General features: G+C 40.8%; 1 protein-coding gene across 8 annotated transcripts in view; it reads right to left on the reverse strand.

Moving 5' to 3' along the window:
• The window catches only part of LOC141129101 (uncharacterized), a 170907-nt gene that overhangs the window by 88623 nt on the left and 55459 nt on the right, over positions 1–26825 (reverse strand). For 3 of the 8 annotated variants that reach the window (XM_073616893.1, XM_073616891.1, XM_073616892.1), the window contains exons 1-6: positions 24923–25060; positions 18731–18869; positions 7458–7600; positions 6805–6922; positions 4589–4717; positions 1977–2200 (exon numbers count right to left, since the gene is read on the reverse strand). In XM_073616893.1, coding sequence (XP_073472994.1) covers positions 1977–2200; positions 4589–4717; positions 6805–6922; positions 7458–7600; positions 18731–18869; positions 24923–24988 — 819 coding nt within the window. In that variant the 5' untranslated portion in view covers positions 24989–25060. Of the gene's footprint in view, positions 1–1976; positions 2201–4588; positions 4718–6804; positions 6923–7446; positions 7601–18730; positions 18870–24922; positions 25061–26283; positions 26468–26825 lie in introns of those variants that run through there. The other 5 variants (XM_073616895.1, XM_073616894.1, XM_073616896.1 and 2 more) reach the window with 5 other exon arrangements.

Raw genomic sequence — 26825 nt, forward strand, 5'->3', positions numbered from 1 at the left:
CTCTGAGGGAATTGAAAAAGATTTCATTAGTTTAATCGGGTTACACATTTGTGTTATGGATTGAAGTTGGCATTATTTCTTTTGAACAAATAGATAATGTACAGTCAGCACTTTTCTTATCAAGTTTTATACATAAAGCATTGAATTATTTAAAATTAAGCTTCTTAAAATAGACAGTTTTTTCAATTGTAGTTAAAGTGACCCTGTTGCTATAGTAAAGTTTTTAAACTACAGTGGTTGTACAGGCTCAGGGTTTTTTACCTTCATGCCTTCTGTGTGCAGCAAAGCCAGCCAGCCAGCCGCCCCCAAAACGTACCACAGCGCCATCTCTATTCAGCCATGTGCATGCGAGCCTTGGCTCTCCTTGGTCTCTCCCTCCTCATTTGCTGAGACAACAGCAGAAGCCATTGGCTCCTGCTACTGTCAATCACAGCCAGTGAGCCAAGGAGGAGAGAGTGGGGGCAGGGCCGAATAGCGCTTCATGTGTGAATGGACACACGGAGCATCAGCTTGCTATGGGGGCACTAAGTAGAAGGGAGGGGCCTGGAGCACTGGCGGGGGACTTGAGAAGAGAAGGATCAAGGTTGTTCTGTGAAAAACCATTGCACATAGCATGTATGTATGACATGTTTGTTATTTTTTTTAAAAAACCCGTACCTTTAAGCTATACCTGTAAGAGTATGTAGACCTGTAAAAATCTGTAAATAGTTTTTTTTCCGGGTGCCTGCACTGCTAAATTCCGCTCTGATGCTGAGAAATTATCAGGAGAATCATGTGTGCAGCCTTGCACAAAGATATGCGCATGTACATAACACAGTTTGTGCTCCCCCCACACATGCTATAGGTGCGTCAACATGCGCACATTAATAAAAATGCACATGTGCATTAGTGAGGATGATTGTGCACATTGGGCACTGATATTTTGGCGCATAGTGGCCTATTTACAGAAGTACAGGAGTTTATAAGATTGCTGAGTGGTTATCAGCTTCTGTGACCTGTGACCAAGTCATGTGCTTATATCTGTGACCTGACCTGGCTTTGTCTTGACTCTGCTTTATCCTGATATTCTTTTGCTGACTCAACCTTGTCTTTTGTCTGCTGATTGGGTGCCTACTTCTCTCATACTGACCTTGGCCTAGCCCCTAACTCTGCCTCTGCTTCCAGATTCTGCACTTCTGCCACCTGGTTGTTGCCAACTCCTGGCTGCCCAATTACGTTGCCAGATCCTGCATCTGTAAGCTTCTAGTTTACCTTCTGCATGGATTCCAGAACTGCACTGACTGCACTCCTTTGTTACCCAGAGCATTTACTGGGCAGGATCTTCTACAGGCTCCCATGACACTCTGTGCTCTATTATACCATGTCAATAACTCTAGGGGAAATGGGACAGGAGGTGTAAGGGAAGCCCTCTCATCAACTTGGCCTTGACTAGGTATGTGGCAGAAGTCTTCCACTGAAGTCACCATTGAAGCCGACACTTCCTAGAGTCCCCCACAGCTCTCATTGGTTCCCCATGCTGGCCTGCACTTCACTACTGTATCCTGTAATGGATGGAGGAGTTCAAAGGGAGGAACCAATGAGAGTTGCAGGGAACCAAGGAGATCAACATTTATGAAAATGTCAGTTTCAGTAACCAGATATTTAATGCCATTCAGAAAACAGTGCAACTTTGTTAAGGTTCATTTAATTTACCAGATTTAAATGTCTTCTCGTGGGGCTTCTGAAATAGATTTTTGCCCTTTGTCTTTTTGTTCCCTTGTGGAACAAATTTCTCATTCCAACACATGTGGGTGGTAATGCAACCTCCTACTCATACTCCTGTGTATATTGCTTTAGAGCAAGGACGGTACTCAGTAAGAAGGAACATATCTGCCTAAATTCAGAGTGTTGAGATTTCAGGAATTATAAGACTGTACAGTATATAGCAATGCAGCTCTCTGCACAATAGGACTGATAAAATTAAAGTTGATAGTCACCTCATTTTTCTGATTCTGACACATGATAGTTGGTCTTAAATCCATGAAAGCAATATACTGCTCCACCAGTAGTGTGGTCATTGATTCCAGTGAGGTGCTAGGATTGGATGAGGCTATCACAACCTGAACCAGAGGTACAAGCAAAATATAGTCTTCTTTTAAGAGACTAACTTGGCTGCGCTTGTGATAATAGGACAATACATTCCGCATACATCTTCCTGCATCTAAGGATCCACAAAGAAACAAATGAGCATATATGGTCCTTAAGCACAGAACATGCAATCTAGAACATAACACTATACTTAAGATGTTATAAACATATAAAAGAATGAAAGAATGGGTATACAGAAAAAATATTTCATGTCAGAAAGAACTATACAGTATCCTATTGTGTCACTTTTTCTTAGGCTTGGATCCATGTTAATGAATTCAATGACAAACCAGTCAGGTAACAAGAGCACTCCAGTCTTGCAATTATCCAAGCCAAGAAAAACACTGATTGTAAATCAACCACAATAAACTGGATTATAAAGTGTGATATATATTCCCAGTCTAGGACATCTAAAGTAATGATCCTTTCCCCAAAGTTTTAACATTTATATACATACCCTGTTTCCCCGAAAATAAGACCTAGCGTGATTGTTGGTGATGGCTGTAATATAAGCCCTACCTCCCAAATAAGCCCTAGTTAAAGTCCTTGTAGGTCTTATTTTCAGGGTAGGGCTTATTTTTGGGGAAACAGGGTAGGGCTTATTTGGGGGGTAGGGCTTATATTGCAGCCATCACCGACAGTCACGCTAGGTCTTATTTTCGGGGAAACAGGGTAGCACCAAAACACACCAAGCACAGATCCAACACATTTCATACTGAATATCGCACTTCATCTAAAGTTTCCATCTGTCTCAAGATGACATTAAGTATAATTTTAAAGTTAAAAGTAAGATACTAAAAAACTACAGCTGGGAGAGGGGGACCAGGACCCCAGGTCTTGCCATTAGAGCAAGGGGTGATTTTTCCCACCAGTCTCAATCTATAACCAAACACTGGTAATGAGTAGAATTACCCTTTAAGCCACTCAGGGTTCTGTATCATTCAGATCTGCTCACAATGTCAAGGCCTGTTAAAGTTCAGGCAAAGACCAACCAGGTTTCTGTTGTCTGAACCAGAAGTTTCGCTCAAATGACTAATATTCAGCTGCTACTTGTATATCTGTTATGTTGAAAGCTTGATCCCTAGTCTGGTTAGGTTGACTGATCTGATTATATATGGAATATGGTGATGCTTATATTTTAGTTTTCTATTTTTTAACCTCTTCCAGCCGATGGGATTCTACCTCCATTGGGTGGAGGAAGCAGGCTTTCCGATCATGTGACCACTGTGTTTAGCTATCATAGTGACCACATGGTTGGGAGTTCATCCCCAGCTCCATATCATATACAGTGACCCGAAGTTGTTGAAGACTGTGCAGTTACTGTGCTGGGAGCACCATGTGAGTGCACTGCCAACATGAAACAGTGTCTCCGGCTGTATGTATATCTGTGGCACCCTGACATTAAAGCCCACCACTTTGCTGCCACATATATGCATACAGCAGATTTTAAGAGGTTAAAGTTGAAATCCATACAGGTATAAAATACACAATCTAATGGAGCTCTGTATTCATTAGTTCACTAGTATCTCAATTTGACCTGATAACAGCCTCTTGCAGTCCCTTTACAGCAGAGCTTAGACTGGCAGAAGCAGGACAAGGAGCCAGACAGTTATGCTGCAGTGATCAAATGTTAACAAAGAACATACTGATAGGAGGAGAGAGAAGAATGACACAGAGATGAGCTCATCAAGGTGCTGTTTCTTTTTTCACTGTCTAGTAACAGGCTGTGGGAGGGACAAGACCTGTACATGTTAATTAACTGCAGCAAAAAAAAACAAAAAAAAAAAAACAGGACTTCTACCTGCCAGACAGGGCTGTGTTGTGTTTCAGAATTTTAGGACTGGATGGACAGAAATACACATTTCTTGGCAGGTACAACTGCTCCCTTATACATATCGTTTTGTCTTAAAGTGGTTGTATAGTGTTTTTTTTAACTTTTACCAGGTAAGCTTATAATAAGGCTTACCTGTAGGTAAAAAAAATATCTCCTAAACCTTTACGGTTTAGGAGATATTCCCCTTGCTATGCGCCGCTGACTGCAACGGCGCATGCGCACAGGGGATTCTCGGCTGAAGGCCCGGCAACTTGCCGGAGTGATGACATCGCGGCTCCAGCCACTCACAGCGCTGGAACCGCGATACCTGGAAGACACGCCGAGGCAACATGACAGCTCCCTCGGCGTGGACCAGGTATGATACCGACGCCTCGTTCTAAGGTAAGTATTTCATAATGAGCTAGTATGCGGTGCATACTAGCTCATTATGCCTTTTGCTTTACAGGGGAAAAAAAATTAAAAATTTCAGCGGGTATACAACCGCTTTAAGTAAGTCTTTAAGTAACCAGTGTGGTCTTCTTGGCATATACTGTGGTGTACATTATTTTCTATCATCTGGTGCTACCTGTTACAGTATCTATTAGTCTTCGAGAACTTCTGATGTTAGTCAGAAGCTGCAATACTTACTCTTGTTGTCTTTTAGATGCTGTAGTGTTTGCTCTTGGGAGAGCAGAGCATTACAGTGCAGCGCTATGTCCCTTTCCAGGACAGAGCGGACCTTGTTCAAAGACACTTGTGTTAGATATTCCATTCGGGCTATGATAGGAACCCAAAGAACAAGATAAAAAATAAAAAAGTTAGACAAGGAAAACATTAAGCTGAAATAACACTGACAATAGCAGTTATTGGTACTATTAGTTGAACATTTGGGGTTGTTTCATAATGTATGTGTCTACTGATCTTGAAGTAGACCCAAAGTCTTGCAGTCTTCGTTAAAGTAATTTATATTAACTTTATGCTAAATGATAAGGTCCTCAAAATGCCGTAACCTATGCCGTAAGTATGAAACTAACAAGCCAAGGCTACTCATGCTGTTCTTGACTGGAGCAGTCTCATGGGTCAATATCTCCTTCCTGCTTGGAGAAGCCAACTAAGACTTCATACACACTAGGTGGAAGGTGCACGATCCAGCACTGCAGTTGCTCCAAAGTTTGTTAAATGAGGTAAGGCTTCACTTTGCAAACAATACCCAATCACGTGCAAGGAAAATAAAAAAAAAAACAGCACTTTTGCTTGCACATGATTGGATGATGGAAGTCAGCAGAGCTTCTGCCTTATTTACTAAGCTCTGGAGAAACTGCACTTACAGAGTGCAACTGCACATTGCAAAGTGCACAGTCTGCCTTTAATAAATCAACTCCTTAGTTTGAATAACAAAAGGGGGAAGGGGAATTGGGACTTTAATTGAAATTGCGACAGGTACGGTCGCACATTTCCATCCCTGTGACTACAATATATAAAAAACCCACAAGCAAGAGCGAGCGAGTGAGGGAAGAGGAAGTGGGACTTTGAATGAAGCCAATGGTTTGCAAGCCGACACATAACGGTGGGTCAATAAACTTTATTGCATATTCATACAGACAATGGTATCAAACAATGTCGAATTAACACTTGGTAAAATGTTAGCAATGATAACCAAAGATCAATGTAAAGATCATTAGCATAGTTATCAAGGATATAACAGGTAACATGAGTAATAACATAGGTATGAGCAATATTGCTAGATAAAAACAAGGGATCACCAGGTGTCAGAATGCATAGATAGTTAAAACAAGGTAATGCCTGGCTGATAGCTGGCCTCAAAATCCTGTTAAAGGGTAATAGCCTGTATAGCATGGATTGGAACAATGAAGGGGAACTGGTAGCTCGACACGTTTCGTGGTTCAGGACCACTCATCAGGAGCAGACATGTCATGTTTCTGGAATTTAAAGATAATAATATCATAGGTCAAAAATTAGAGTGGGTACATGAGGGCAGGTAATCCCCCCCAAAAAATAGTACTCACAACAAGCATGGGTAGACGGTGGATGGCCAGGTGTGGCAAGTCGTCCAGAACTAATGCCAACCGGGAGCTGAGGCGGGCATCCCCGCCGCGGTGACCAAAACAGGCACCCCCCCGAGGCGATACAGAGCCGCGAGGCTTTAACAGGATTTTGAGGCCAGCTATCAGGCAGGCATTACCTTGTTTTAACTATCTATGCATTCTGACACCTGGTGATCCCTTGTTTTTATCTAGCAATATTGCTCATACCTATGTTATTACTCATGTTACCTGTTATATCCTTGATAACTATGCTAATGATCTTTACATTGATCTTTGGTTATCATTGCTAACATTTTACCAAGTGTTAATTCGACATTGTTTGATACCATTGTCTGTATGAATATGCAATAAAGTTTATTGACCCACCGTTATGTGTCGGCTTGCAAACCATTGGCTTCATTCAAAGTCCCACTTTCTCTTCCCTTACTCGCTCGCTCTTGCTTGTGGGTTTTTTATATATTGAACTCCTTAGTGTGCATGAGGCCTAACTGATACTGTTACATGGAAAAATGCACCTCTGTATCCCTCTGGATGTGAATTTCCCACTTTCTGCACCAAAGTATCATATTCAAAATGCTGCACAAAGTAGTTGCATTCTAGCTTTTTATTTTGTGTCAACTTGAAAAAAGACCTTTCCTTACCATTATCACTGTATATTAATGTACATATAATGTACAAAATACATATTAACTGTATTTTAACTCATTTGCTGCTGGAAGGATGATCTCTAAATTCAGCCTAGAGCATTAATTTGTGAAGAATTAGGAGATAGCTTTCTTCATTTCCTGGACAACTCACCCTTTGTGTTGGACAGTTGCAGCTTCCAAGCTAACGCTCTTAAGGCTGCTGGTATAGGCTGATTAAAGAGGACATGTAGTTTCACTTTCAGCGTGGGTCTTTTTTCAAGAATACTGACCTACAAAAAATAAGATATCAGTATAAAACAAAAAAACAAGGCATCAAAGAAGCTGACTATAATATTCTAAAGAGATTCCCTGTCACTCTTAAAAACAAAACAAAAAAAAAGTCTTGTGAGGACTCAAGTGACCCCCGCATGGCCAATTTCCTCCCGCGTGTCATATCCCCCCCCCCCCCAGATAATTCTAATGTTTTAAAATGAATCCTTGTGTTTTTATCCAACTTTTACTTTTCATTTTATTCAGTAGTTCACCAGGGCAGGTAAGTACCGGTGCCCAGTACCTGGTGTGCTAGGCTTGCATCTCTTTGAGTGTGAGGACGTGGATTTTGTAAATAAAAAAAATATATTAGCAAATAAAAAGTGCCCAACAGGAGCAGTATTAGCTTTTTACTGGTTAAAGACATCATTGTAGATAGACCTTTAGCTTTTTGCCCAATCTGACCAAACATGCACAATATTGAGCTTCAGTGTAGAATTGATTGAACAAGTGAACAGAGTGAAGAAAACAAACAAACAATCACACTTGACCAACCACTCCATCCTGAATATGGGAAGCCACCAGGTCAGACTGACTTGTCGGAATGCTGACATCTTGCAGTTCCTGAGCAACATCTCTGTATATATTTTCTTCCAGGCAAGAGCTGATGTGTCCAGCTAATTTATTGTAAGTGACACCTGGAACACAAAATGTTAGATACCAATTTTAGAAGTTAAAGTAGTACCTACAAAAGGAATACACCAGATATACTCAAAGTGAAAAAAAACAAAACAAGAAAGTGTTCCTTTGATTATTTATAGTTTTGAACTCGAAGGAAGCCTAGCTGTTTTCCCACAGGATCTCTGTCTGATATCACATAATGTATTTTGAACACCATTTCCATCACATATTCCTTATTGCTCCCATTAATGTCATTATCTGTTATAGTTATAATGTTCTAGGGATACTGGTAGTCAGGGTTTTTTTCTCAAACAATAGGTGCTGGAACTCAACCACGACCCCCCCCCCAAAAAAAAACAAAAAACATCAAATAGTGGGTGTGGTCATATTTCACAAACAGTAGAAGTATCTTAAAGGGGCATTAAATATCAGGATTGCATTACATACAGACTGCAGAGTTCATGGGGGTTACAGAGCTGTCTCTTGTAAACACAGAAACCAGACTTCTGTGTTTACAAGTGATTGTGGTGAGCAGGCACCAAAGGGTCTGAGCCAGAGGTGGTGGAACTGAGTTCCATCAAGTTCCCCCTGAAAAAAAGCCCTGCTGGTAGTGGCAGTACCCAGCAGTGGACAGATGCTTTTATTGGGCTTTAGAGCAGGATAGAAAGAAAAAAAGTTACCATTGTTAAGGTAATAAAAGGGTTAGGGGTAAACTGACGTTTGAAAATTGCTGGCCTGCCAAATGTCCCACCTCAAACATTCATTCTTATCTTTTGAGAGAACAGTATGTGAGGAGAGGTCAGGCAATTCAGAGGCAATAAGATTTTAGGTGACCTCTGACACCCCAGCTAAAGTGTCAGGATCACGCAACATGAATTAAAGTGTTACTAAACTCACAACAGTAAAATAAGTCTGTATATGCAGTAAAGTATGCTTGCTATACTCCCTGTGGTACCTAAGTGGTTAATCTTCTGCATTGTGTAAAAAGGCTGCTTAATTGTGTATGCACAGATCCTCTATAAGACAGAGCTTTTGGAGTCAGGCTGCACATGCTCAGTTTGGTGTGTATTGCTAGAGAGGTTAATTTTCTTCTTCTTGGGAGAGTGCATGTGATCAGCACAGGGCCAATCAGCACTGATTATCACAGCTTTAACACCTTTTCAAAATATTAGCTTTAACCACTTCAGCCCCAAAAGGATTTAACCCCTTAATGACCATGCCATTTTTTGCGATACAGCACTGCGTCGCTTTAACTTACAATTGTGCAGTCGTGCAACGTTGTACCCAAACAAAATTTTCCCACAAATAGAGCTTTCTTTTGGTGGTATTTGATCACCTCTGTGGTTTTTATTTTTTGTGCTATAAACATAAAAAGACCGACAATTAAAAAAAAAAAAAAATATATATATATATTTTTTACTTTTTGCTATAATAAATATCCCCCCAAAAATGTAAAAAAACGAATTTCTTCATCAGTTTAGGCCAATATGTATTCTTCTACATAAAAATCTACATAAAAAAATTGCAATACGTGTACATTGATTGGTTTGCGCAAAAGCTATAGCGTCTACAAAATAGGGGAAAGACTTATGGCATTTTTATTATTTTTTTTTACTAGTAACGGCGGTGATCAGCAATTTTTAGTGGAACTGCAACATTTCAGCGGACAGATCAGACACTTTTGACACTTTTTTGGAACCAGTGACATTTATACAGTAAATAGTGCTATAAAAATGCACTGATTACTGTACAAATGTCACTGGCAGGGAAGGGGTTAACACTAGGGACGATAAAGGGGTTAAGTGTGTCCTAGGGAGGTGTTTCTAACTGTGGGGGGATGGAACTGACTGGGAGTACAGAGAGATCACTGTTCTTAATCACTAGGAACAGACGATCACACTGTACTCCCCTGACAGAACGGGGATCTGCCTTGTGTGGTGAACTACGCCATGTCCGGCCCACCCCCCCCCCCCTCCGCTGTCTTCTGGGAGACACACAGGTCTCAGAAGACAGCAGGGACCAGTCAGAAGGCGCAGCATGACTCGCGCATGCGCAGTAGGAAACAGGCTGTGAAGCTGTAAGTGGTAAAAAAAAAACACTTGTGGGTTTACCTAATCTTTTTTTTAATAATTCTCCTTTTTGTGTTTTTTGCACACGTTTAAAAAATAATTTTAGGCTTGAAGATTACACAAAACCCACAAATATATATTTTCTGAAAGCAGAAACCCTAGAGAATAAAATAGTAGTAGTTCCAATTTTTTATGTCACGCGATATTACTGCAAAGGTAATTTCACTAAAAAACACATTAACGTGAATTTTAGGGCAAACAAACACAATAAATTACCCAAATTTTTGGTAAAATATAAAAGACGAGATTGCACAGAGTAAACAGATACCCATCATGCCAAACCTTAAATTTTTGTGCACCCGTGAAATGGCGTCAAACTTCAGTACCCTATATTTTCTATAGGCGATGCCTCAAAAGCCCTCTATAGGTATCAGTTTAGTGTTACGGTGGAAGTCCTGAGTTAGAATTATTGCTCTCACTCCGGTGTGCGAGGCAATATGTAACATGTGTATCGCAATCAACGTTTTCACGTGTAGGCGCCCTGGCGCATGCGTTAACGTTCGTGTGTGTGTATATGTGGGGGTGAGATGGCCTCAATTTTTTGGAGGGGGGGGGATTTTATGTGCTTGGGTGTAACTTTATTTTTTTGCAAAAAAAATTTAAAAAAAATTTTTAGGTGACAGGTACTCTTTATTGAGATATTCAGGGTCTAAAAAACCCTGCATGTCTCCCCTGTACTCCACTAAATGTTTTGCAATGCAGGTCGCATTGCAAAACATTATTCCTGGCTGAGCTACCTGGGGACACCGAGAGCTTGACCCGGAAGTGACGTCAGAGACGTTGCTTACCCGGTCACATAAAGAAGAGGAGGAGAGCGGAGAGTGCGCCGGTACCCGGGATCTGTTTGAGCGAACGGGCGGCAGCGGAGCCGCCCAAATCCTCACTTCTGACAGAAGTCTACCTGTCAGTTACACACACAATCCCGGTGTCTGCAGCCACCGAACTGTGTGTATAACCCCCCCCCCCCTGTTAGGTCCGTACGATGGACCTGGCGGCAAAAGTGTTAAGGGGGGTGTGGCAGGAGGTGTGTCCTATGCCTATATACTTTTGCTAATAGATGTTCCTTGTTCCCATCTCAAAAAGTTGGGAGGTATGTGTTTGGGTTGTTCCCAGAAAAGTAATAGAGGGGACATTTTCCAATTGGGACACTAGCTTTGGTGACCTGGGGGTGGGGCTCAAAGGATTCCTTTAAATTTCTGGGATCTCCTCTCACTTCGTATTTTGGTTATGGGACAGGAATTGAAGGTAAATTAGCTCCCATGGAAAACAGATGGCAAAAAACCCTGACAGTGGTTATAATCCTCCTTTACTCTATCCAAAATGAAAAAAGTTTTGCTTATAGTTCTAGTATAAACATGGGCTACTAGTCAAATTTAGTGTTGCTGGGTGGTAGACAATCTAGCTAATTTATAGTTTATTTGTGCATTTGGTTTTCCCCTAAATTCAGTTGTGCAGCTGTGGTTAATCCCTTCTGCCATTGGGTGTCACTGGTACCTCTGCTATTAGTATGAGAAACTAGTACTACAGTAAAACTGACTTATGAATAATTATGCTTCTCTGAGCCAACCAGTAGGAGGATTATGGCCACTGGTGCATGCTTGGGGAAGGGTATAAATATCTGGAGAGGGCAATGTGATTGCTATCTTCCACACAGGCTCTGGCCTGGGGTAGGTATACATGGAACAGCTGTGCAATTAGACCTGAAGCCTGAGGCCTATACATGTGCTTGAGACCTATAGTTGGGACCTAGCCTGAAGAGCCATGGAGGAACTCCAGATGTCATGAGGGCCTGGAAGAAGTTCGAGAGTGGAGTTTGGACCTCACTGGAGTATGTGCTGGTGGCTGATCTTCATCTGTGAGGACTGTGAGTGCTTTGTGCTATTTTGTGGAGTCTGCACATCTACTAGATCATGGGTGTCCTGTGCCCTATCCTTTTCTCCCTGGAGTTTTTGGTGTGAGCAATAAACTCCCTTCTGTTTTTATCTGAAAGTGACTGGTGCCCATTGGTTCACCTGTCCTACCATGCCTACAAGACTTACCCCTGAGGTGAAATGTCAGCCCGTATGCAAATATTGTCCTGTGCTCACGGTATTAACCCAAAGGTGCAATTGGTATACCACTTCTTAATGTCAACGGTCTTGCTGCCTTCTCAGGTTATTGGGCATCCTCGAACTTGAAATTAACGAAATAGAGAGAGAGAGAGGCGCACCGAACTAGTGCATTACCACAATACAATTTACCAGCAGTGTTCAGGTATTTCCACCTTCCTTGTAATTCCCATTGGTTCGTGTATGTGCGGATCAGGGAAATTCTTCCCTTTGCCTGCATTTTACAACGTACCGGCGTATACATGGGATTACTCTCTGAGCATAGGAAGTCTATGGTAACAGCCCTGACCACAACAGGGCGGAGAACCACCTCACTACTGGAAATGACGCGCCAGCTCCCAGAAGTGGCAATGGAACGCACATCCGCGGACTCTTCCCCGCATACACTCTCGGCGTGCAGTTTACAGATACTTGGTGTCTGTCTTGAAACTGTACTGCTGGCATTCCTTTCATTCAACTTTGAATGACATATTGCAGGAGGCGACCACCATCTCCATGTGTCACCATTCACAAAAAGGAATATACTGTACATATATCCATGGATCGCCATGGGTATGTTCTTTCTGCTGGCTTACTTTAGCTACTTTAGTTATCATTATGAGTGGCAGATCGAGGCGCTATAAGATGTACATGTCTCCATCACTAATCATCATGCATTCTGTGCAAGTATGGGTAATCATGGGCTGTGTATATTTGTGTGTACATGTTTACTTTCGAACCGGTTTACATTTTGGAGTTTTTGTTATCTGTTTATTTATTATCATGATATGAATAGAGTTTCAACTCCACCCCTCCTAATCCCACCCCTCTTTCAATCGATGGGTGGGGTCTTTGTTGGCTGGGTGTGTATATATATATATGTGTCAGTAACTGTGATGCCAGTGGATCATCCACTACTACATATATTTTGTGGCTCTGATAAGGAGGGTCCGCTCTCGAAACGCATCAGTCAGTTTGAATACCTCCTGGTCATCTGGCAACACTAATGGATGTTATTAGATGTTTATGCATTGGAGGACATTTGCTATAATTTGCAATTTTTACTAATCATGTTTGTGAGCATATATTGCTCTTTATAATATATTTTATTGTGGTAATGCACTAGGTCGGTGCGCCTCTCTCTCTCTCTATTTCGTGAAATGTCAGCCCATCTGGTCTCTGGGGGGTCCCACCATGCCTCCGGGAGTTAGGGGGGCGCCACATAAAAAAAACAACAGAAAGGGGAAGGGTCTGGGGTTACAGTCAATGGAATTGTGTAAGGGAAGCCGTATGGGAGGGAGAGGGTTGGTAACACTCTTCCTTTTACAGTAGCTATAAAAAGTCTACACAACCCTGCTAAAATGTCAGGTTTCTGTGATGTAAAAAGATGAGACAAAGATAAATCTGTCCAACTCAATTGAAAAACAAATCAAAATCTTTTAGGCGGGGGGAGTAAAAATAAAAAAATGAAATAATGTGGATGCATAAGTGTGCACACCCTCTTATAACTGGGGATGTAGCTATGTTCAGAATTAAGCAATCACATTCAAACTCATGTTAAAGAGGAGTCAGTACTCACATGCCATCATTTAAAGTACCTCTGATTAACCCTAAATAAAGTCTAGTAAGTCTTTCCTGACATTTTCTTAGGCATCCTATAGAAAAAGCCATGGTCCGCAGAGAGCTTCCAAAGCATCAGAGGGATCTCATTGTTAAAAGGTATCAGTCAGGAGAAAGGTACAAAAGAATTTCCAAGGCATTAGATATACCATGGAACACAGTGAAGACAGTCATCATCAAGTTGATGATGACTGAAGACTGGCTGGCAAACATTCAAGGGTATACCCTTTACCGCAAGGATAGAGAGGGTAAAAAAGGGGGAGGGGTATGACTATATATCAAGAATAATGTACAAGTGAATGTGAGAGATGACATCACTGAGGGAGCTAGGGAGGAGGTGGAATCCTTATGGGTAGAGCTCCAAAGGGATGAAGCTAAGGGGAAAATAATACTGGGAGTATGCTATAGGCCCACTAACCTGAGGGAGGAAGTGGAGACAGATCTCCTATCACAATTTGGATTAGCAGCAAGGATGGGAAGTGTTATAATGGGGTTTTTTAATTATCCAGACATAGACTGGGCGGAGGGAACCGCACATTCATTTAAGGCTCGCCAGTTCCTTAATGTCTTGCAGGACAATTTTATGGGTCAGATGGTAGACGCACCAACTAGAAATAAAACATTACTGGATCTACTGATTACCAACAATACAGACCTGATCACGGATGTGGAAATACGGGGCAATTTAGGTAACAGCGATCACAGGTCAATTAGTTTCAGTATAAATCACACAAATAGGAAACATAAAGGGAATACAAAGACACTGAATTTCAAAAGAGCCAACTTCCCTAAACTACAAACCTTGCTAAAAGACATAAATTGGGATAAAATATGAGGAACAAAGAATACGGAGGAGAGAAGGGTTTGCTTTAAGAGCATATTAAATAAGGGCATTAGCCAATGTATCCCATTGGGTAATAAATTTAAAATAGTAGACAAAAGTCCTGGATGGCTTAACTCCAATGTAAAAATGCATATAAAAGCAAAGGAGAAGGCCTTCAAAAAATACAAGGTTGAGGGATCATCCTCAGCATTCAGACTTTATAAAGAATGCAACAAGAAATGTAAGGGTGCAATTAGGACGGCTAAGATAGAACATGAAAGACACATAGCGGAGGAGAGCAAAAAAAATCCCAAGAAATTCTTTAAATATGTAAACAGTAAAAAAGGGAGGACAGACCATATTGGCCCCATAAAGAATGAGGAAGGACATCTGGTTACAAAGGATGGGGAGATGGCGAAGGTATTGAATTTATTCTTCTCCTCAGTCTTCATGAGTGAATCGGGGGGCTTCAGTAGCCAAAACTGCAGTGTTTATCCTCATGACACAACACAGGAAGCACCTTCATAGTTAACAGAGGACAGAATTAAATTAGACTTGAGAAACTTAACGTTAATAAATCAGCCTCCATTCTCTCCCCCTCCCCAATCTGTTTTATCTCCCCCAATTTTGAGAGAGCCACTCTGAAGATACAGAGAGAGATGGATTGAAGATCCACTACAGAGAAAGCATGAAACTTCGGTGACAGCTGCCAGAACCACCCACACTGCACTGCTGAATGCTGTTTTTCTACATTATGAAGGTGAGGGTCCTAAGAGACCATTAGAGGATTTAACAGCAATAGGGTTATATACCCTATCTACCCCATGCATCCTAATTGAACAGAAAAACGGCATCCATTCATAGACTTTTCCAATTAACCCATGATCCCCCAATAGCACTATTTATGTTTTATAGAGTGCTTATGATCTGCTACCCATTATATAATATATGAACATTGAGTGATGTCCTAAGTGTGTCATTATACTACACCTGCACCAGCGTTTAAGGATTGCACATGTCATTTTTATTTTCATTTATGGCTTTTATATGAATGTTTGTGTGGTTTTATACACGTTTTTGATGATTATTCACTAACACTATCTATGGATAATGTTTTTAGCTAGATGCCACGTCATTGAGACTTTCATCCCTGGTAGTAACTAGCTCACATATTAGCATCACCATTGTCACATTTCACTTTATTATGCGATTTGCACATGTATGACACACATTTACTATTCATTTATTTCCATTCACTTTATTCTTATCTAATATTGCGCGAAATCTTTTTATTTTTATTTTATACTTTATTAAGTGCTGTGTGAAAACACCCTAATTTTGCTGCAATATTATTGGTCACCTTTATGCGTTTTCATTTGTGGCACTCTGCCACGTATTTTTCTTTCACATTCGACCAGCGCAAGGGACACTATTACACTCAATAAATCACCGGGACCAGATGGCTTGCATCCGAGGGTACTTAGGGAACTCAGTCAAGTGATTGCCAGACCGTTGTTCCTAATTTTTACAGACAGTTTACTGACTGGAATGGTACCAGCTGATTGGAAAAAATCCAATGTAGCACCAATATTTAAAAAGGGCCCAAAATACATCCCTAGGAATTACAGACCAGTTAGCCTAACATCAATAGTATGTAAACTCTTGGAGGGGATGATAAGGGACTATATACAAGATTTTAGTAATAAGAACGGTATCATTAGCAGTAATCAGCATGAATTCACAAAGAATTGTTCTTGCCAAACCAATCTACTAAACTTCTATGAGGAGTGAGTTGCCATCTAGATAAAGGAAGGCCCATAGACGTGGTGTATCTGGATTTTGCAAAAGCATTTGACACAGTTCCCCATAAACGTTTACTGTACAAAATAAAGTCCATTGGCATGGACCATAGGGTGAGTACATGGATTGAAAACTGGCTACAAGGGCGAGTTCAGAGGGTGGTGATAAATGGGGAGTACTCGAAATGGTCAGGGGTGGGTAGTGGGGTTCCCCGATTTTCTGTGCTGGGACCAATCCTATTTAATTTGTTCATAAACGACCTGGAGGATGGGATAAACAGTTCAATCTCTGTATTTGCAGACGATACTAAGCTAAGCAGGGCAATAACTTCTCCGCAGGATGTGGAAACCTTGCAAAAAGATTTGCATTTGGGTGGCAAAAATATTAATGCAATCTATACACTGGGGGGAGAACCTCTGGGGGAATCTAGGATTGAAAAGGACCTGGGAGTCCTAGGAGATGATAGGCTCAGCAATGGCATGCAATGCCAAGCTGCTGCTAACAAAGCAAACAGAATATTGGCATGCATTAAAAAGGGGATCAACGCCAGAGATAAAAGGATAATTCTCCCACTCTACAAGACTCTGGTCCAGCTGCACCTAGAGTATGCTGTCCAGTTCTGGGCACCAGTCCTCAGGAAGGATGTACTGGAAATGGAGCGAGTACAAAGAAGGGCAACAAAGCTAATAAAAGGTCTGGAGGATCTTAGTTATAAGGAAAGGTTGCGAGCACTGAACTTATTCTCTCTGGAGAAGAGACGCTTGAGAGGGGATATGATTTCAATATACAAATACCGTACTGGTGACCCTACAATAGAAATAAAACTTTTTCGCAGAAGAGAGTTTAACAAGACCCGTGGCCACTCATTAAAATTAGAAGAAAAGAGGTTTAACCTTAAACTAAGTAGAGGGTTCTTTATTGTAAGAGCGGTAAGGATGTGGAATTCCCTTCCACAGGCGGTGGTCTCAGCGGGGAGCATCGATAGCTTCAAGAAACTATTAGATAAGCACCTGAATGACCGCAACATACAGGGATATACAATGTAATACTGACACATAATCACACATAGGTTGGACTTGATGGACTTGTGTCTTTTTTCAAACTCACCTACTATGTAACTATGTAAGACAGTCATCATCAAGAGAAAATATGGCACAACAGTGACATTACCAAGAACTGGACGTCCCTCCAAAATTGATGAAAAGACCAGAAGAAAACTGGTCAGGGAGGCTGCCAAGAAGCCTACAGCAACATTAAAGGAGCTGCATGAATATCTGGAAAGTACTGGCTGTGTGGTACATGTGGCAACAATCTCCCATATTCTTCATGTCTGGGCTATGGGGTAGAGTGACAAGACAGAAGCCTTTTCTTACGAAGAAAAACATCCAGGCCCGGCTAAATTTTGCAAAAACACGTCTGAAGTCTCCCAAAAGCATGTGGGAAAATGTGCTATGGTCTGATGAAACCAAGGTTGAACATTTTGGCCATAATTCCAAAAGATATGTTTAGCGCAAAAACAACACTGCACATTACCAAAAGAACACCATACCCACAGTGAAGCATAGTGGTGGCAGCATCATGCCTTGGGGCTGTTTTTCTTCAGCTGGAACAGGGGCCTTAGTCAAGGAAGAGGGAATTATAAACAGTTCCAAATACCAGTCAATATTGGCACAAAACCTTCAGGCTTCTGCTAGAAAGCTGAATATGAAGAGGAACTTCATCTTTCAGCATTACAATGACCCAAAGCATACATCCAAATCAACAAAGGAATGGCTTCACCACTAGAATATTAAAGTTTTGGAATCGACCAGCCAGAGCCCAGATCTGAATCCGATTGGAAATCTGTGGGGTAATCTGAATAGGGCTTTGCACAGGGATGCCCTCGCAATCTGACAGATTTGGAGTGTTTTTTGCAAAGAAGAGTGGGCAAATATTGCCCAGTCAAGATGTGCCATGCTGATAGACTCATACCCAAAAAGACTGAGTACTGTAATAAAATCAAAAGGTGCTTCAACAAAGTATAAGTTTAAGGGTGTGAACACTTATGCAAACATATTATTTATTTTTTTTATTTTTACTTCCCTCCAACTAAAAGATTTCAGTTTGTTGTTCAACTGAGTTATACAGTTTATAGGTCCCATCAACCATGGAAAAAGTTCTTAAATTACTTATCTTTGTCTCATTTTTTTCCTTCACAGAAACCTGACATTTTAAAAGGGGTGTGTAGACTTTTTATATCCACTGAGATGCTGAGACTGCCATTAGTCAAGGCAGTTGGTGGATCCAAACTTCTGAAGTTGGGATGATGTGGTGCCTTGACTGATTCCAGTGACGTCAGTGGAGAGCGGACTTCAGACCACACTCTGCTGAAAACGTGTCACAAGAGTGCAAAACGAATTGTACTCCTGTGACCCTTAGGAGAAGCCCAGCCAAACGAGCTCAGGCTGGACTTCTCCTTTAATGTCATTTACTGCACTGCCACTTAGCACTACATATTGTCAGCTATGCCAATATATAAAATGTTTATTCATAGAACAAGGCTTATATTTTCCTTTGCAGTCTGGCACTAATTATCTGCCCCCCATTTTATAAGGAATTTTACCCCATTGTGATCACTAATTGAGAGCTGACTGTGAATTGATAAATGTGATTACAGAGAATCCCATAGCAGTTCCTAATTTACAGTACCTGAATGTAGAGCTTTGGCTGCTTTTTCCAGGACAAAAACCTTTTCAGATTCTGACAGGTCATTGAAGAACTTAATATTATTCTCATTCATCTGCTGCTGTACAGCATCGTATAATTTGCCAGTGAACTCCTTCCATTCCTGTGCCACCAGAAAGAATGCATTAATTAAAGCTGAACTCTGACAGTTATACAATAAACACACGTTAAATATACATGTGAACTATCTCATCTGCCACCAGACTTGCAATTCTGTCTAGACACTACCAGGATTCATACATCTCTGCCAGACAAGGCAGCCAAGAGGGTAACACCACCTTCTAAGGCATGGGGTAGGCAACCTGGGGCCCTCAAGCTGTTGCAGAACTACAAGTCCCATCATGCCTCTGGGAGTAATTGTAACTGCCAGCCTTGAAATGCCTCATGGGAAATGTAGTTCCACAACAGCTGGAGGGCCCCGGGTTGCCTACCCCTGTTCTACAGGATGAGAGACACCTACTTATCTAAATCATGCTGATTGGACAATGAAGGAACAGTAACATACAGATGAGTCATCTGGTCTTTTTTTGTCTGCTCCTGTGCACACATGGAAGCCTGTCCTGAATCTAATGTTGCTACTCCATCTCCCAGTATAAGTTCTGCTGTACAGGAGGTGCCAATGGTCTGATATCAAGACTTTCTGTTCCATTGACAACTGTACAATTTTTAGATTTCCTATCACCTTCTCACCTGGTGACCACAATTACCAGAACAAAACATCAGAAGATAAAGAGGAATATTTACCAAGTATTGATAAACTGCGGGAGGGAAGGTGCCTTTGATCCCTGGTTCACACCAGTGCCATTTGTCATGTGATTTCACAGCTATGGCCGGCAACAGAACCATTTAAATCACCGCGACTCATGTCGCAGTGACTTTGAAAAAGGTTACTGCACTATTTCTGTGCAATTTAATATGCGGCTTACATTGACATCTGTGCATATGAAATCGTACTGATCGGCGGCTTTGAAATCGTGCGGAAGTAGCGCAATTTCAAAGCTGCACTGGTGTAAACTGGGGGGAAAGCTCCCACTCTGCAAATGCATTGTGTACAGTGTTGCTTTCTTTTGATTTAGGAGTACAAGGTGTGTCTAAAAAGTTTGGTAAATAGCTTGATATCTCAACGGTAACACGGGCCAGGTGCCCGCGCACATGGCTATCCGGAGTATTGTTGAGAAGCGCCACCTAGCATGGAGTACACGTGACTGTTAGTTGAACCTAGTCAGTGTGAGAGGTAAGGTCACACTGCAATGGAGCAATGAGTGAACATCAAGTTCTGCTACAAATTGGGGAAAACGGTGACAGATAATAAAAATAAGTGCAGCGCTAAAATTTACCAATTATACAATATGTGAATATATAAATGTGGGTCAAAAATGCATTCAAGTGCAAAGGTGAAATGAATGCATATAAATATATAAGAAAAGGATCAAAAGTCCATATGTGAAATATGAAACAGCAAAATGAACTTCTAATTGCTGGAAGTCCACATGTGAGGTGTCAAATGATGGGGAACTTTCTTCTCAATTTCCAATCAGAGGGAAAACACCAAAAGGCATGTAGGTATTCAATAGGAAAAGGTGGGTATCCTTACCAGATCAGTAGGACGCATTGCTCCTGTTGAAGACATTTTAGTTGAAACGCCTAGGGCTAGCATTTTTAGCTTCCCACATTGCCATTTTTATTGTGATCACATTTTTATCTATGTATGGTGTTTTATTCCAATAAATCCCATTTTGATTGACCTGCACCATGTGGAGTTCCCCTTTTTCTTTCTCCAATGCTTGAATGCTGATGATTACCCCTGGACCATCCCCTCCTGGAGTGACAGTCTTCAAATCTCCGTCTGGGACCACCCTCCACCTAGTGTCCATTGGAGTTCGTGACCTACAGGATACCGTCCAGTTCGACATCATCACAACATGAGAAATCCTCCTTATGCCTTTTTGACGCACGGCCATATGGTATGTGCGTCCTACTGATCCGTAAGGGTACCCACCTTTTCCTTTTGATTACCTACATGCCTTTTGGTGTTTTCCCTTTGATTGGAAATTGAGAAAGTTCCCCATCATTTGACACCTCACATGTGGTCTTCCAGCAATTAGAAGTTAATTTTGCTGTTTCATATTTCACATATGGACTTTTGTTCCTCTTCTTATATATTTATATGCTTTCATTTCACTTTTGCACTTGAATGTGTTTTTGACCCACATTTATATATTCACATATTGTATAATTGGTCAATTTTAGCGCTGCACTTATTTTTATTATTTCTCAGTGGACTTGGTTTGTTTGAGTGCTAGCTGCTTTCAGTCTTTATATTTTTGGTTTAGCGCAGCATTTTCACCCCTACCTTTACACAAAACGGTGACAGAGACACATGAAATGTTGGTGCAAATGTATGGGATGGAAGCCATGAGCAGAAAATGTGTTTATGGCTGGTTCAATTGCTTTCAGGATGGGAAGGAAATGACTGAGGATGAGCCACGTTTGGGTCGGCCATTGACAAGCAGAACCCCAGACATGATTGAGCGAGCGCGACAAATGCTGGCACGAGATCGGGGACTGACTCTTTGATCGATGGCGGAGGAATTGGGCATTAGCAAGGACATGGTGCGCACCATGGTCCACAAAGATTTGGGGAGGCAGAAGAACTGTTCCTGGTTTGTGCTGCACAAGCTGACAGACAATACAGAAAGCAAAACAGATGGAAACCTCTGGAGATTTCATTACCATGTGTGATCAGGATCCATCCTGCGCATGAGCACGATGCGATCAGTGTGTGCCAATTCTTGGCTCAGCGCAGTGTATCTGTTCTCGATCATCCACTGTATTCCCCTTATCTGGCGCCTGCAGAATTCATTCTGTTTCTCCGCCTGAAGAGCGTCATAAAAACGTTTTGTGGACGTGGCGGCAATCCAAGAATGCATGACAGCCGTTCTGCGATCGATTCCGAAAGAGGCCTTTGCTGACAGTTTCCAGAAGCTTTATGACTGTTGCCAAAAGTGTGTTGTGAAGCATGGCGATTATTTTGAAGTCCAATAAAGGTAATTTGTTTGTATCTTCTGGTTTGTTTTGTTTTTTGATACCATTCACCAAACTTTTTAGACACACCTCGTATTTCTTTTCATACGGTCAGCCTGCAAAACAACTTCTTTCTGCAGTCCATATGGGTTTCGAATGCTGAAGGTTTTTACGGTTAAATGAAATGTGGAGTATGAATTTATTATGTGATGTATGTGTTGTTTTTATGAAGATAGTGTCCATGTGATGTATGTGATATCATTGGTTGTGAGGAGGCTGCATCTATATTTTATTTCATGATTTTTATTGTAAGATAATAATACATAAATAAAAAAAATACTGCAAAGGTGTGAATTGAGCCTAAAGGGCTGAATTATAGAGCAACAGTATGGCTCCATTCACACCAATGCCTTTTTTCGTGCTCTTTGCAGAAAGGCAGGACATTTTTTTAACATGGGTTCCTATAGAACACGTTTACATCAATGTATTTTTGTGCCTCTCCTTTTTTGGAAGTCAGGAACTTTTTTTTTGCATTTTTGGTTCAATAGACTTCAATAGAGAAGCTGCAGAGAAGCATGTAGTGCGTTTTTACTGTGATTTTGCCGTGTTTTGTATTTTTTAATTTGCCCTACAACAAATTTGCTAAAAAGGAAAAGCATAAAAAACACAAATCGCAGCAAAATAGCTGTAAAAAAGCGCAAAAAGTACAGAAAAAAGCACTGCAGAAATGCTCAAAAGCAAACTGCATAGGTGTGAATCGAGCCTAAAGCCCCGTAGACACAACTGGGCTTTCCGACGGGAAATGTTGGATGTCAGGCTGTTGGCGGAAAAAACGAACCGTGTGTATGTTCCATCGGACAATTGTTGTCGGACTTTCCGCCAACAAATATTGGCTAGCATGTTTTTAAATTTTCCTCCAACAAATGTGTGTTGTCGGATTTTCCGAGCGTGTGTACACAAGTCAGTCGGACAAAAGTCCAAAGTACAAACACGCATGCTCGGAAGCAGAAGCGGTCAGTCTTGTAAACTAGCGTTCGTGATGAAGAATTACCATTTATGACGTGGCAAATTATGAAATCTCCAAATGCAGCGCACAAATCTCTTCTTCTTTAATGGGATAATAATGAAGCTGCTTTGTTGGTGATACTGATGGAGTTATTGCAAACAAATTTTCAAAGGCTTTTTTTTTCTAGTGATATCAAGAATAATATTATTATGTTTTTTTTTTTTTATTTGGGTAAGTTACCACAACACCATTATCTTGTAGTTTTTAAGATCAAAGATACAACTATGTTGGTGTCCCTTGTCAATTTTACATTTTTTTAAATGTAAAATGTATTTTTTAAAATGTAACTGCCTACTCCCAAACTGTCATTTGAAGTAAAACACATTGCCAAGTATTATTCTACACAATTTTTTTATTGTGCATTAAAAAAAATTATAAAATTAGACATGCTATCTGCCAATAGAACTTAACCAAAAAGTGCATTCTATGCATCCAAAAATATAGAAAATATACCAAATCAAATCATTATTCAACCCAAAAAATAATGTCAACGCAATAACTCCAAAGCCAATAATAAATAACACTTTATCTCCTCCGATTCCGCAACTTGTCTGGTTGACGAACGGCCGTTCAGAAACGAACTGAAAAGTACGAAATGAAAAGCGCAAACTGAAAAGCGCTAAATGATAACCACAAAAAGAAAAGCACAAATCAACACTCACCAAACTTCTACTAACACGAAATTAGCAGGGGGAGCCCAAAGGGTGGCGCTAAAGAGCAGAAAAACCAAGTAGTACGTCACTACGTTTGTAATTGTTGGCCAACATTTGTGTGACCGTGTGTATGCAAGACAAGTTGGAGCCAACACCCTTCGGACAAAATTCCACGGTTTTGTTGGCCAACAATCCGATCGTGTGTACGAGGCTTTAGGCTCAATTCACATCAATGCGTTATTTCATGCTTTTTGCTGAAACGCAGGACATTTTTCTTAACATGGTTTCCTATAGAACACATCCACATCAATGCATTTTTGTGCTTTTGCGTTTTTTTGGTTCAATAGACTTCAATGGAGAAGTTGCAGAAAAGCATGTAGTGCATTTTACTGCGATTTTACCACAATTTGCATTTTTAAATCTGCCCAACAACAAACCCCCCCCCCAAAAAAAAGCATAAAAAACCCCCGGCAAATCGCGTAAAAAAATGCGGAAAACACAGCTAAAAGCACTGCAAAAATGCTCAAAAGCAACATGTATGAAACATATATAGACGTGAATCGAGCCTTACAGCGGCCATCAAGAAAAAAACAATCCTCGTCCATGTTCATAAAGTACAGTTGCATGCTTTCCACGTGTGCTTTCCACTTTGGCTGCTTAGGGAATCTGAAGCCAGTGAGCCATATTCATTAAAATGAAAGGGGAAAAAAGTTCACACGGGGTGGAGGAAACCTGTCTCATGACTTCACCCAGTCATGTGACAAGGCTCACCTATCAGTTATGCAGAGAACACCCACCGCAGGACAAAACAGGCTTCACATCACACGATGCATTTTATAAATGAAACATAGAAAAAAATACAGGTGCGGGGTGCAGTGATAACAGCGATGTGTGGAAAGCGGTGTTCATTCGCTATTTAATGGGGCACAACAGGTTGCATTGAGCGTAATGCAGCCATAATTAAATTCCCTGTTTTTTTTTTTTATATATTTATATCAGTATACTGGCAAAATCGCCCCTGATGTTAACCCCTTCTCTGCCAGTGTAATTAGTACAGTGACAGTGCATTTGTTTAGCACTGATCACTGTATTGGAGTCACTGGTCCCCAAAAGGTGTTACCAGGATCACAGCTCAGTCCCCCCACCGCAACAATTAAAAAATAGAAATACATTGAGCCTATTTGCCTCTACTAAATACATCACTTGTAAATGCTGTATGTACAGAGCAGTGCATGCTATGCAATTGTTACAAAACCAGAGACATGCATTCTGTACTAGTTATTGTATATTATGGGGATAAAAGATTGGAGGATGAATGGGATTTAAGGATCTCAAAGCCTTTCTCTTTGGACAGTGTCACCTGATTAGGACAGATGTAGAAATGTGTTTTTTGTTCTACCTGAAATCATTTACCTGCAGGTTCTGAATCTGTAACCTGGTTTTCTCCAGCCAGGGGAGACTTGCTGAGCTTCCTGCCATGTCTGTCCCTGCTTTGTGTATTCAGAAGATGGAAGCCTCAGTTGCTACAACAAACTATGCAAATCCACACCGAGCAGAGTGGAACACAGGACAGTGCACACGATAATTTAACTGGAAGGACGCACAACGGGTTAACCCTTTACATGCCAAAAGACAAGAAAGGGGTAAGGCAGTGTTTAACCACTTCAGCTCCAGAAGGTTTTACCCCCTTTATGACCAGGCCATTTTTTGTGATATGGCACTGCGTTAATTTAGCTGACAATTGCGCGATCGTGCGAAGCTGTACCCAAAAAAAAAAAAAAAATTTCCCCCCACAAATAGAGCTTTCTTTTGGTGGTATTGGATCACCTCTGCGATTTTTATTTTATGCGCTATAAACAAAAAAATAAGACTGACAATTTTGAAAAAAAAAAAAAAACAATATATTTTACTTTCTGCTTTAAAACATATCCAATAAAAAAAAATGTAAAAAAGAAAAACGAATTTCTTCATAAATTTAGGTCAATATGTATTCTGCTACATATTTTTGGTGAAAAAAAATTCCAATAAGCGTATATTAATTGGTTTACCCAAAAGTTATAGCGTCTACAAACTATGGGAAAGATTTATGGATTTTTTAAAATTATATTTATTTTTTACTAGCAATGGCAGCGATCATCGATTTTTAGAGGGTCTGCGACATTGCGGCGGACAAATCTGACACTAAGTAACACTTTTTGGGGACCAGTGACACCAATACAGTGATCAGTGCTAAACAAATGCACTGTCACTGTACTAATGACACTGGCAGGGAAGGGGTTAACATCAGGGGCGATCACAGGGTTAAATGTGTTCCCTGGGAGTGTGTGCTAACTATGCGTGTGTGTGTGTGTGTGTGTGTGGGGGGGGGGTTGCACTGTGGGAAGACAGAGATCCGTGTTCCTGCTTAGCAGAAACACAGGATCTCTGTCTTCCCTTCTCACAGAACGGCAGTGTGCCTTGTTTACACAGGCAGACCGCTGTTCTGGTGATCCCCGGAATGATTGGCTCCTGCTGTGTCCATTCACAGTGGGTGCGTGTTGCCGGTCCAGACCCGAAAGTGTCAGATCACTTACTAGGTATGTGATCTGACACACAGCGGCCGCCCTGCCGCAGTATATCTGCGTGGGGCAGTCGCTAAGCGGTTAAATGTGTTCTGTGATCACATTGCCAGTGCCAAAAAAAAGCAATCCTCCACAAATAGATTGTTCCGACCGACCTCCTTCATTAAAGCGTTATTAAACCCAAAACAAGAACTGTATTATATTGCAGCTTACCTATCATTAAATGTGGTGACTGCATCAGTTTTCTTTTGTTTTAGGCTTTTTTCTCTCTGTTTTCACCTCGCAATTGCACGGTCATAAAACACTGTACCCAGATGAAATTGTTATCATTTTTTCCCCACAAATAGAACTTTCTTTTGGTGGTATTTGATCACCTCTGCGGTTTTTATTTTTTGCGCTATAAACAAAAGAAAAGTGACAAGTTTGAAAAAAAACACAGTATTTTTTACTTTTTGCGATAATAAATATCCAATTTTTTTTCCTTTAAAACAAATTTTTTCCTCAGTTTAGGCCGATATGTATTCTTCTACATATTTTTGGTAAAAAAAATCGCAATAAGCGTATATTGATTGGTTTGCGCAAAAGTTATAGCTTATAGCGTCTACAAAATAGGGGATAGATTTATAACATTTTTTTTATTTATTATTTTTTTTACTAGTAATGGCGGCGATCCATGATTTTTATCGTGACTGCGATATTACGGCGGACACATCGGACACTTTTGACACATTTTTAGGACCATTCACATTTATACA

This window comes from Aquarana catesbeiana, linkage group LG02, assembly GCF_042186555.1.
Source record: "Aquarana catesbeiana isolate 2022-GZ linkage group LG02, ASM4218655v1, whole genome shotgun sequence".
Taxonomy (NCBI): domain Eukaryota; kingdom Metazoa; phylum Chordata; class Amphibia; order Anura; family Ranidae; genus Aquarana; species Aquarana catesbeiana.